Raw genomic sequence first — 12,885 nt, 5'->3', positions numbered from 1 at the left:
CCACTCCGTGCGATCTCGTCTCTGGACCGGAGCCAAAGTCTGGATCAGACTGTGTGCGCTGCCGCGGTTCGCGTGTCACAACGTGAAACCAGACCTCATTTGCACCAATCGAAAGCATATTTACACTATCTGAATCGTTCCCTACCACCTACATTGTGCACTTCGAACAATTCACCGTACAGGAAATACTACACTGTGAACAAGTGACCGATCTCAGCCGCAGCTTCAGCGTCTATTTATAGTGCAGGGGGCGGGCGCTTCGGCTTCTAGAGAGCATTTGATTGGTCAGAAGATTTGATGAGAAGATGAAGTACGATGTGACGTCAAAAAAATCGACAAAGTGACAAACTGCAAGCTTTGAATGCTTATATCTTCTAAATGCGAATTTTGTCACTGTTTTGGAGCACACTGCCTTATAGATAACCTTAAGACTAACATATAGATACTAACACAAAAAAAACTTTAATGTTGATTTCATGGGGACTTTAAATACTTTGATTAATGCACAATAACATTTGACATACTTTAATGCACGAAAACATTTTGCATGCATTAAGATTAATGCACGAAAACATCATTTTACATGTTAATTAGTGCACGAAACCATTATTTTGCATACATTAGGATACATTTTACATACTTTAATGCACGAAAACAACATTTTACATACTTTAAGATTAAAGCATGAAGACATTTTTACATTTTCTGAAGAAACTGCAAGTGTTTGTGGGTAAGCCACCCATTGTGGGTCGTTGCTGTGCGGTTGCTAAAGAGTTCTGGGCAGTAAATCAGCTGGAATATGACCGTCAGTAAGAGCGAACCCCTCTGATAATAGTGGATTTATTGTGCTTGAGTTTAAAGCGTGTTGTTCCAATGAGATGCCATTATTGGCCGTCTCTTCATGTACATGGAGCAGTGAGTGTTGGAGTGATGCATTAGCTAATGATGTTGTTAGCAATCTGCTCTCAGTGCTCCCAGAGGATGTTCAGTGGATGTAGGGCAAATCAATGAACACACACACACACACACTCAATGTCTGTAATGTGACTAATGGCAGTAAATCAACATGCCTACTATGAGTAGTATTAGCTCAGAACCTTTTGAACTCTTGAACTTATGAAAAATGAATATGTTTGTGTTGAAATTTATTACTAAAAATGTATATCAGACTTTAGTCAATCAAATCCATTGCTGCTTTTTGCTTACTTGCAGTTTCCCTCCAAAATGATGTCACATGCTGGAGCGTGATAAAGTTCTAAAATTCTAACAGTCAGTCATTTTGCTATTGATTTGTTCATTATGTGATATACTTGCTGAAACATTGTTTCCTTTATTTTGACTTTGTTCTCATGTAAAACTTTGAAAAGATTTGTCCAAATGTATTTTTTGATATTCGTAACCCCACTTTGTCTCTGCATTTAGAAAAATAAAACAAAAGAATATTATATGAATTTAATTGTAATTTTCGCTATAGATCATCACATACATGTAATGTATGGCGAGTGAATTCGAAAATACCCTAAATATTGATTTATTGACAAAAATGGCATCTTCTCAAACCGAAAATGCTTTTTCATTGTTCACGGAGTTATCATATTGTGTTAAAACAAATTCATACCATTTCCATATTTAAAAATGGCAAGTGATACAGCATACACTATATTTAGACACACATGATAATGCAATGAAAATGATCTCAGGTCAGTAGCAGGTGTCACGAATCACTTTAGGCTACTGGTGAAATCCTCTGATCTGACCCTGCAGGTTCATGGGACATTTGCATTTATTTCCCCTTCTGTTCTTGCATCATGCATTATCTTCCACTCCATTGCTCACCAAGGCTGCATTTATTTGATCAAAAATACAGTAAAATTGTGAAATATTATTACGATTTAGAATAACTGTTTTCCATGTGAATATCTGTTCAACTGTAATTTATTCCTGTGATGGAAATCTGAATTTTCAGCATCATTACTCCAGTCTTCAGTGTCACATGATCTTCAGAAATCATGCTAATATGCTGATTTACTGCTCAAGAAACATTTCTGATTATTATCAGTGTTGAAAACAGTTGTGCTGCTTCATATTTGTGTTTTTTAAAAAAAGCTTTAAAACAACATTTATTATCTTTTTTGACATTATAAATGTCTTTACTGTCACTTTTGATCAGTTTAATGCATCTGAGCATTAACGTCTTTCAGAGAAACCAAACTTCTGAATGGTAAAGTATCTCAATAGATCTGAAACCCTCTTCCTGTTTGGGTAGATAGTTTCCTGTGGATTCATGGGTTTTTTTTATAACCGCAGACGTGTTTTTGGCCAGTGAGAGTGATTGTTCGTTGGGTTGCATCGTGTTTGTTTCTTCATTCTTGGAAGCGAGGCTGAAGCAGATAATGTTGCTCTTGTCCACACTTCCTGTAATTCAAGCCCAAATTAAAGTGGACTTCTGTTGTGGTGTATTGTATCAGGACTGGATCAGATCGCAGCTGGAATATAGCTCGTGTCTGACACTGCATAATAAATCACTGGTGTAGTTGACGTGTAAGTTATAGCCGTGTTTGTGTGTTAGGGGTCCACGGGTCACCTGTTTGCTTTCTGGGTGGTGGTAATCCTGCTGAGGACTCTGTGTGTGTGTGTGTGTGCGCGTCAGGATTGAAGAATTGGCTTCCTTTTAAAAGCACAAGGTGGAATTTGAATGGAATCGGCCACACACACACACCCATCTAGGAATTGTATTGGAATGACAGGAAGATGAATTTAGTGCATTGCAATTCAAGGAATTTGAGCAAAATCGCACAAATGTTTAGTAACAAATTCATTTTATGTTAATAGATTAATTTATTTTACATTGTGTATATTTATAATATTGTATTAATATTATTTATATTAAAATGTATATTTTTATTATTTAACAAATATTAAAATATGAATTTATTAAAATATTAAAAATATTTATATAGAGAGTGTTACACATGCTTACGTATGTGTAGTAAACGATTTCCTTTTCAGTCTCCCTGTGACATTGAAAGCTGCCAAATACACATTTGCCTAAAGTAAATATGAATTTATTAAAATATTAAAAATATTTATATAGAGAGTGTTACACATGCTTACGTATGTGTAGTAAACGATTTCCTTTTCAGTCTCACCTGAAAACCTTTAGAAACGGTTAGGAGGAACTGATCTACTTCTACAACTTTCCAAACTGAGGTCCAAAAATCAAATGTGATGAAGTTGTTATTCAAAACATCAACTTCTCTGTAAAAACACAGAAGTGTGCAAAACTGTTATCTAGAACTTTTTTTTTTTTTTAATAAATACTTTTATTTATCAGGGATGCATTAAAATAATCAAAAGTGACAATAAAGACATTTATAATGTTACAGAAGATTATTTCAAATAAATGCTGTTCTTTTGAACTTTCTGTTCATCAAAGAATCCTGAAAAATACGATGTATTACGGTTTCCTACAAAATTATATAATAATCAGCTATTTTCAACATATTCAATTGTAATAATATTTTATATTTTTATTGTATTTTTTTATCAAATAAATGCAGCCTTGGTGAGCAGAAGAGACTCCATTATTCCAAAACTATATATATATATATAGTTTGTATGTATGCATGTTTATTTTTATATATGCTTAAGTATATTCATTTATATTTAAATAAATAAATAAATTGTTTTATGTATTTATTTGTATATTTGTTTATATTTAAATAGTATATTTATTTGTATATTTATGTTGCATTTTATATCATTTTATTTTATATATTTATATAATATCCTACAGTGAAATTATGTATTTATGTAATATTGTCCAATGAAAGCAATTGACCTGAACTAACTCAAACGTAAGCAGTCGCAACAAACTTCTTCAGAGTCCATTGGTTTTCTGATAAGAAAGTTTGCTTTCAGTTGTTGCTGCTCTATCAGACGTCAGTCTTTGAGTGTGTGGAGCACCTGTGACCGGAGAGGAATGTGTGTGTGTGTGTGTGTGTGTGTGTTAATCCTCTCTGACCTGCAGCCGCTCGTTCCCGTCAGTCATGTTTTCAGTGTCCCGTGTGACGAGGAGATCACAGAGGACAGATGAGAATATGTCTGAAGCGCAGGCTCGTATCAGTGATGTAACCGCTGGCACAGAATGTAATGAGTCATATATCGCTGCCACAGGGCTTGATTTACTGAAAAGCAGAGCGACCGGTCCGGAGGAATCCACTACAGCAGACTGCCTTCACTACACACTGCTGCTTCACTCTAGTTTACGTTCTTGATTTGATTCGTCATTAGTTTTTACTCTAGCTGTAGCTGCAGTTTCAGTATATATATGTGTGTATTTTTTTTACGTTAATTACATATAATAATTGCATTATATGACAAAGACAGTTATACTTGTGTAATGTTGTCTTGTCTTGTTGATTCTTGTAATAGTGGCAGGAGATACTCAGAGAGAGAATATAAGCTGTATTTTCTCTTTCTTTTCATTGATGAAACTGAATGAACACAGTGACTCCAGGACAAATGAATCCATCTAGACGCGCCTACTCGTGCTTTATTAGCTGTGTTTGTGTAAAAGTCAAACATCACTGATCTCTCTAACCATCTCTCATGCAAGTGTTAAACAAGCAGCAGCAGTGTGTGTCTGTTTGTGTGTGTGCAGTTACTTCAGTGATCAGACGCATGATTTTCACCTCTAAGCGCTAGTAAGAATTAAGAAACCACCTAGCAACCTTTTGGCAACACATTACAGTTCCCTCTGAACATCTTTGCAGACAGTATCCGAGGGGCAGAGACTACAAAAGTGTCCAGTGAGTCTTCATTAGTGGCCAGGAGTCAGACTGTGTCCTGAGGAAGCAGTGGGCTGTGAATCAGGTGAATAGCCGAGTGTGTTTTGATTGGTAAATCAGGTGAATGGGCTGCTCATCCTCTCTCTCTGTCTGTCAGTGTTCAGGAGGAGCGGCGTCATCATGGCCTCGATCTCGGAGTGGTACGTGGGGAAGAACGTGCTGATCACCGGAGCCACGGGCTTCATGGGGAGGGTGCTGGTGGAGAAGCTGCTGCGCTCCTGTCCCGACGTCAATGCCCTCTACATCCTCGTCCGGACCAAGGCGGGTCAGTCCATGTCCGAGCGCGTCCAGGACATGATGAAGTGTAAGGTGAGACTCACACTGGGACGTTTACTCGCCATCCTTCTCTTTACAACTTGGAGAGAAAAATTGAAAACACGTTTTCTGATCAAAATTGCAATTGCTGTTATTATTATTATTATTTATTTATTGGTATTTAAGTATCAATATGACTTTAAAAGCAGTATTTCTGTATAAAATTACATACTGTTATTATTATTCATAATGGTTATGATTATTATGACTGAATAATAATGTTAAACCAAAATCAGATCTATTGTTTTTGTTAAATAAAAAAAAATTATATATATATATATATATATAGATGTTACAATAAAATGATTATGATTATGATTATTAATGTTAAATATTGTTGTTATCGTTATTAATAATAATAATGCTGTTTTCATTAGAATTATTAAAATTACTGAATAAAAATATTGCTTAAAATAAGAATAAACAATAAAATGACTGATTATGATTATTATTGTTATATGATATATTGTTCATAATAATAGTAAAGGACAATTGTTTTATTAGATCTATTATTAATATTACTAAAAATACAAACAAAATAAGTAATTACTGTTGTATTAAGAATTTATATCAATAATAATAGTAATAATAGTAGAGGAAGTTGTAATAATAATAATATAAGATAATAATAAATTTAAAAATAATGTTAAATATAGTTAAATAATGTTGAATGTTAAATCATAATAAAATGAAAGATAATATTAAATAAATAACTATAATAAAAATTGCTAAATGAAAATATTGTCAATGACAGTCGCTTCATAAGTGTTTCTTATTACAATTTTGGAAAGATACTTAAATGACCTTTATTTAATAAAATCTCAGCGATTGTGATTTGATAAGCCAAATCGTGATTTCAGGTTTCGTTTCTATTAATGGAGCAGCTCTTATTTATCATCAGAATCAGTGTGTTTGGCACACTTTTAAGACATTTGTAACCTTTCTAGAACATTGTGCTTTTCTTCTTTTCTCGCTTTTCAGGTTTCTCAGACAGAAGCCTGATGCTTATATTGTGTTTTTGTCATTGGATATCTCAGTCTTTATGATCAGATGACATCTGATCGCGTCCGAACTTCAGTTAACCGTGTGTTGATCCTTAAATAGTTAGTTACGTCAAAGCGTGCAGAACGGTGACCGCATCTGTGTTTGCTCACTGGCGGTCATCAGGGTTTATCACTATGTTTCCCTGAACTCGATCCTCTGAAACCTGCTGCAGAACTTCCCTCGGGCGACAATGGAAAACGCTCTTTTATTGTTGCCATGGAAACCCCACCACAAACACCATCCATATGAGTTATGATCTGTATTTCCATGCGCGTCTGATCGTGCTGTAGGTGCGGCTTCATTACTGCTGGAGAAAGGCTTGTTTTATGTGAGGATGATGAGTCACATCCGTAGTAACGGAGAAGAACTTACTCCCATTCGTTTAGTTTGAGCAGAACTTTCAGCAAAGAAACACTACTACTACTACTATTATTATTATTTAGCATTTATATATTATTATTAAAATACATAAATAAAAATTAACTATATTAAATATATGATCATTATAATTATTATGATCATTAAAAATATATTATTTTTTAAATATGTATGAATAATAAAAACGATATTATTATTATTATTATCATCATCATCATAAAATATCATATATTATGTCAGTTGGTATTCAACAGCAATATCCTAGCAAAATGTTAGCAAATATGTATTTGCTTTTTTTCTTTTCTTTTTTTTTACGTTTTTATTATATTAATAATAATTAATATGTTAAAGTGTTTTAGTTTTTTAAAACATTTTTTCATATTTTTTAGTAATTTGGTCTGTGTTTTTGTATATATTTGTGTTTATTTATTTTGTTTATAGAGATTTTTTAATATTTATTTTTTTTCTCCAGTTTTAGTCAAATGAGTACATCTAGACAAGCTAAATAAAAAATGACAAATGTTGCCTTGGGAACTTTTTTTATAGTTTGTTTTATTTCACATTTATTGTATTTCTAGTAATCAATGCTTTATTATGGTTTTAGTTGTGTTTAGATCACTATAGTTCATTTAAAGTGAGTAATGTTTCTGAACTGCCTGTGAACTGAGGAATGGGTTTGCTGGTGTTTCAGTAGTTTGATCCGGTCTGTGCCGGACTGATGTGAGATCTGGACTCCAGCCAGAATGAAGCTCAGCTGTTATGAGACGCAGATCAGTATTATGGGTCAGACGAACAGATTCTGTCAGCGCTGCGCAAACTCTCTGACCTCTGATATAAACCTCATTACAGCTTGTGTGTGTGTGTGTGTGTGTGTACATGTGAGGACCAAATGTCTTGATTAATATTGTGAAATACTTTGATAACGCACTAGTGAGACACTTGACTGGTCCTCAGTAGTTAGAAAGACTTGTAAATCAGCCAGAAGATGTTGTTGATGTAAATCTAGTGTTCTGCAGATGGTTAGGGTTTGGGTTAGCTGATAGAAAATATCATTAACCTGATAGAAAATCAGTGGAAGTCTATGGAGTGTCCTCACTAAGATAGCCAAGCAAACATGAGTGCGTGTGTGTGTGTGTGTGTGTGTGTGTGTGTGTGTGTGTGTGTGTGTGTGTGTGTGTGTGTGTGTGTGTGTGTGTGTGTGTGTGTGTGTGTGTTTTTGGAGAAGGAAAATTAATGTGGGAAGCCATTCAGCCTCAAACAAACGTGTCTATTGTTTTGTCATTTAAATGGCCTTTCACCAGATTCTTAAATAATTAAAGAGACTAGCTTTATATAGCTTTTATAACTTTGAGTTATATATATAATAAAAACAATAATAATATTAATATGATTAGTGAGGATGATTATGTTTATTATATATTATTTAATATATAATATATTATTTATATATTATTTAATTTCCTCCAATTTTGATGAGAATACCCTCAAATTAAAGCTCACAGTGTGCACTTTAAGACCATAATCATTATATAACTGTAACTTGAATATGTTTTGGTCAGCACTCAGCAGCTAAAATAATAAAATTGTGCCTGTGTCCAAATGTATATGGACCTGACTGTGTGTATATATATATATATATATATATATACCGTATGTCTATATTTTATTTTTTATCAGTTTTGTTAATGAAATTATATTTTATATTTGAAATTGTATGAATTTCTGAATTGATTCTGATTTGTATTGTGGACGCCCCAGCGTTTGTTGAGTGCTGGACGTCCCGCAGGTGAATTCTTCAGTCGGTTCAGGCAGGGATACTGATCTACCTGTGATCCGCCTTCATTCTCTCTCTGACCTCCGTCCCTCCTTCAGTCTGTCCAGTCGACTGCGCTTCTGCTCTCTGCTGTTTCTTCAAGCGTGTGTGTGTTTATCATTCACCCAAGGCCACAGCAATGCAGGAACTGAAGGAGTATTGTCTCTCTCTCTCTCTCTCTCCCACTCACACACAATGGGGTCTCGGTGGAGACTGGCACAGAGCGACCGCCGTCCCACAATGCACCGTTTGCTCTTTCCAGCACAGAGAGAGCAAATGTTTACAGTGCTCGACCCCGGCGAACCCCTGACCTCAATACAGTGAACCTGTGCGTCCTTTATTCTTCCTTTCTCGTACAGTGCAGCTTTAATCGAGGAGTTTGAACTGTTTCCACATAGATCAGCAGTTACTATTGTAAATACTGTTATAGTTTTTATTAATATTTTAAATTACTTTTCATTTTTATATTTTCAGTTGTGATTTTATACAAACTTACATTAACATTTATTAGTAAATACTTATTACTTACTTTATTATTAATTGCTGATTATAATTAATTACTTCATTATTTTAAATAATTCAAATCATTTTTAAGTAATTATTTTTATTACTAATTAGGTTTAATTTTATTGCTGTTAGAAATGTTATTGCGTCAACTTAAACTTTAAAATTTCATTTTCTAATTAGCTATTTTCACCTAATATTTCTGTTTTAGTTAATTAATATTTTATTTAATTTCAGCTTTATTTCTATTAAATTTTTAGTAAACTATAATAAACCTGATGCTGTTTTAACTAGATAAGCAAAAGTGTTTTTTTTGTTTTTTTTTCTATTACAGTTGATTTTAATAGTTTGAATTAGTGTAGTTTTACTTTTTATTTTATTTTTAGTAAATTTGTTATATACGTTTGCCATTTTTAATCACTTTAAGTTTTTAATACTATTATTTAGGTTTTGTTTCTGTTTTAGTTTTTCAGTTAGTAATTTAAGTGCTTCAACTTTTTTTTTCTTAATATTTATATATTATTTCAGCTTTATTTCTATTAATGAAAATGTATTTAGTTGTTTTAGTTTTAGAATAACCCAGATACTGTTTAAACTAGATAATGTTAAATAGATAATATTAAATAGATAATGTTAAATAGTAGTTTAATTTAATTGAAATTTTTAAAGATTTATTTTTGCAGTTTTTGCCTTTATTACGTGCGCTGCCCACAAGGTTTTTGTTTTATTTTGTTTGAGCTTTATTTCAGTGAACAAAATGTTTTTAAATTTTTGTTTGTTTGTTTGTTTTGGATACTGTTTTAATTAGTGCTATTTTAGTATTATTTATATACTTAGTTTTATTCCTTTTTTTAATTGGCTTTTATTTTCAAAAAAATTGCTTTTGCCATTTTTTTTATCAATTAACTTTAATCAGTTTAATGTTTGTTTGTTTTTTAGTTCAGTTTTAGTTTTCCAAATTTAGTTTTTCACCTAGTGTTTCCATTTAATTTTTTATGTAGCTTTATTTCAATGAGCAGTTGAGTAGTTTTGAAAAGTTGCAGTTTTGATAGAGGTAATGATACTGATGTGCTGTATTCTAGTGTGTGTGTCTGAGTGTGTATGTGTTTGTTTGTGTGTGTTTGTGTGTGTGTGTGTTTGCGTGTGTGTTTGTGTGTTTGTGTGTGTGTGTGTTTGTGTACCTGTTTTTCTATTCTGGTGGGGACTTAAACCTGAATACACACAGACTCATGGGGACTCGTGTCACGGTGGGGACCTAAATTGAGGTCCCCACGGGTAAACAAGCTAATAAATCACACATAATGAAGTTTTTTGAAAATCTAAAAATGCAGAAAGTTTCCTGTGAGGGGTAGGTTTAGGTGTAGGGCGATAGAATATACGGTCTGTACAGTATAAAAACCATTACGCCTATGGAGAGTCCCCACAAGTATAGCTGACCAGACGTGTTTGTGTGTGTGTGTGTGTGTGTGTGTGTGTGTGAGGGCGTTCGCTCTGGCAGCGCTGCAGCAGCATATGGAGCTTCATCCTATGCCAGCATGCGGGTGTGTGTTGTGTTTTTGTTGCCCGGTGACACAAACCGTGGCAGGAAGTTTGGCTGAAGCGGCTGCACTCGTTTCCTTCGTTTACTGCATTTCTGAAAAGTGTTCTAGCTCCTCACGTTCCTCCTGTCTGATATTGACCAGGTTCTCCTAGTTTTGTGTGTCTTGACCTTTTAACTGCTTCTCTGTCCAGCAATGACTGAACTCTTTATAAGTGTGTGTGTTGGCTAGACTGCTCTCATGGCCCATATGTTGTCTGATCTGTCCAGTAATCTGTGTTAATGGCCGTTATGACCAGACTTATGTGTTCAGATGATATCATTAGGGCTTTATTCCCGTAGTATTTGCATGTTTGAGTGTGTGGGAAATGCTCCCCTGATGATTACTCATATTAAAATGATGCACTTTTATTTGCATTTGAAAATCCTCTGGTTTTAAAAGACAAGATAGTTGCTTTATTGGTGCGCACAAACTTCATATTAGCCAAATAAGTTCTGTTATGTCTTGTTATAGTTTCTGAATGGGGTTTATGTGCTCTCTAAATGATTAATTATTTGTTTTTGTTATTGTTTTGTATTTGTTCTTTATTTTGCAAAGGAAATTGTATTTTATTAATAATTGTATTATTGTTTTATTATACTATTTATTTACTTTTAAATAACTTTATTAGTTTTAATATTTTGAATTAGCTTGTATCCTATAGTTCCAGTTTATATTTTAGTTTAATTTGAGTAATTATGTTTTTAACATTTTAATTTGTATTAATTATTTTTTTAAATATTACTATTTCGTTTTTTTTTTTTTCGGTTCTACTTTTAGTTCAGTTTTAGTTTGCCAAACAAAAATATTTTTTGTTGGTTTATTTGTAAATTACATTTATTTGATTAATAATTTGCTTTTTATTTAAGTTTATTTTATTTCTTATTTTTAATTATATTTTTAGTTTTTAATAAATCAGATTTTTTTGTAAATGATAGTTTAATAAACTAAATAACTATAAAATATATATGTATAATATATCTAGATAAAAAAAAATTTTTTTATTATTAATATATATATTTACTTTTTTTGTATAGTTTAATATTCAAAAAATGTCTCGTATAGCAACAGGTCTAAGTGACATTTAGAGATTTCCCAGTAATTGTGTAGGAAAGTGTGTTTCTATTGAAACATGAGTGAATGTGTACTGTACATCTCACACCTTTGACAACATCTTGAATAAACGAACACATTGCGAAAGCAAATAAATGATCCGTGTCTCAACATGCAAGCAGACTTTATAACAGCCAGGCTCTCCCAGACAATTTCACAGCAATTCCTGGGAAAAAGTCAGGAAGAACTGGATTGTGACGTGTTTTACAAGCTCTCGTCCTTCAGGAAGGTTTAGATGTGGCGTTTAAACGGTTTATTTTATTTGCATACTGAATGTATTTGCATGCTTATTGCTGACTGGTCCTCCTCATTTACACTGATGACTCAAAAACATCCTTTTAGTTCTGATATGGTGTCTAAATGGGGTTTATGTGCTCTATAAATAATTACATTTGTTTTTGTTTTTTTATTTGTACATGAAATTTGATTAATATTTTTTATTGTTTCTGTTTTTGTTTTGTTTTGTATTTTTAAATAAAATGTATTGATTGATTTGTGTTTTGTTATTGTTTTTTTTTCTTCAATTAAAGTTTGTTTAATAATTTTGTTATTATTGATTTTTTTCCATTTGTATTTTATTATTGTTTTTGTTGTTTTTTTTAATGAAGTATTTGAATGTATTTGACCTGTTTTTGAATAATAATTAGTTTAATGTAATAAAATAGTTTTCTGTTTTACTTTTTTGTGAATGAAATTTATTTGGTTGATAATTAGTATTTTATTATTAATCATTTGTTTCTTAATTATTATTTTTTGTTTTATTTATTTGTATAAATTACATTTATTTGATTATTTTGTATTATTGTTTTTTGTTTTATTAATTAAATTAAGCAAATTAAATTTGTTCAATGTTTGTTTAAATAATGTTTTTATTATTGTGTTTTATTTGTTTTGTTAATTTGTAATCAATTATTTGATTCTTTTTTTAATTTAAATTAATGTAATATTTTTGGTTCAACTTCAAAACAGCTCTGGCATTTCATTTGCACCTCAAACTTATTATTGTGATTTTTTTTTTTTTATAGTGATTCTCATTAGGTTTTCAAATAATACAGTATTTATTTAATTTTTATATAATGACCATGATGTATGAATAATTTTGAGAATGTAATTCATGAAAATTTCAAGTTATTGCATTTTGTTTATTGGAAAAATGAAAGTGATTTGATGAATATTTTCAGTGCGACTATAAAGCAGCTCTGGTGTTTCATTTACACCTCAGACTTCAATATTATTCTGATGGCATGCACTGTTTTCTTTTGGAAATGCTAATCTCTCTTGGATAAATATG

At 32.1% G+C, this 12,885-nt stretch overlaps 1 protein-coding gene across 1 annotated transcript in view; it reads left to right on the top strand.

Moving 5' to 3' along the window:
• LOC107707954 (fatty acyl-CoA reductase 1-like) overlaps window positions 1–12,885 on the top strand; it is a 33,219-nt gene that overhangs the window by 8,232 nt on the left and 12,102 nt on the right. The window contains exons 2-3 of the mRNA XM_016512076.1: window positions 4,776–4,811; window positions 4,948–5,159. Coding sequence (XP_016367562.1) covers window position 4,811; window positions 4,948–5,159 — 213 coding nt within the window. The 5' untranslated portion in view covers window positions 4,776–4,810. The remainder of the gene's footprint in view (window positions 1–4,775; window positions 4,812–4,947; window positions 5,160–12,885) is intronic.

Source organism: Sinocyclocheilus rhinocerous, unplaced genomic scaffold, assembly GCF_001515625.1.
Source record: "Sinocyclocheilus rhinocerous isolate Xijiao unplaced genomic scaffold, SAMN03320098_v1.1 scaffold475, whole genome shotgun sequence".
In the NCBI taxonomy this organism is placed as follows: domain Eukaryota; kingdom Metazoa; phylum Chordata; class Actinopteri; order Cypriniformes; family Cyprinidae; genus Sinocyclocheilus; species Sinocyclocheilus rhinocerous.
Note: the sequence above shows the minus strand (reverse complement) of the source record. Positions and strands in the feature narration are given on the sequence as shown.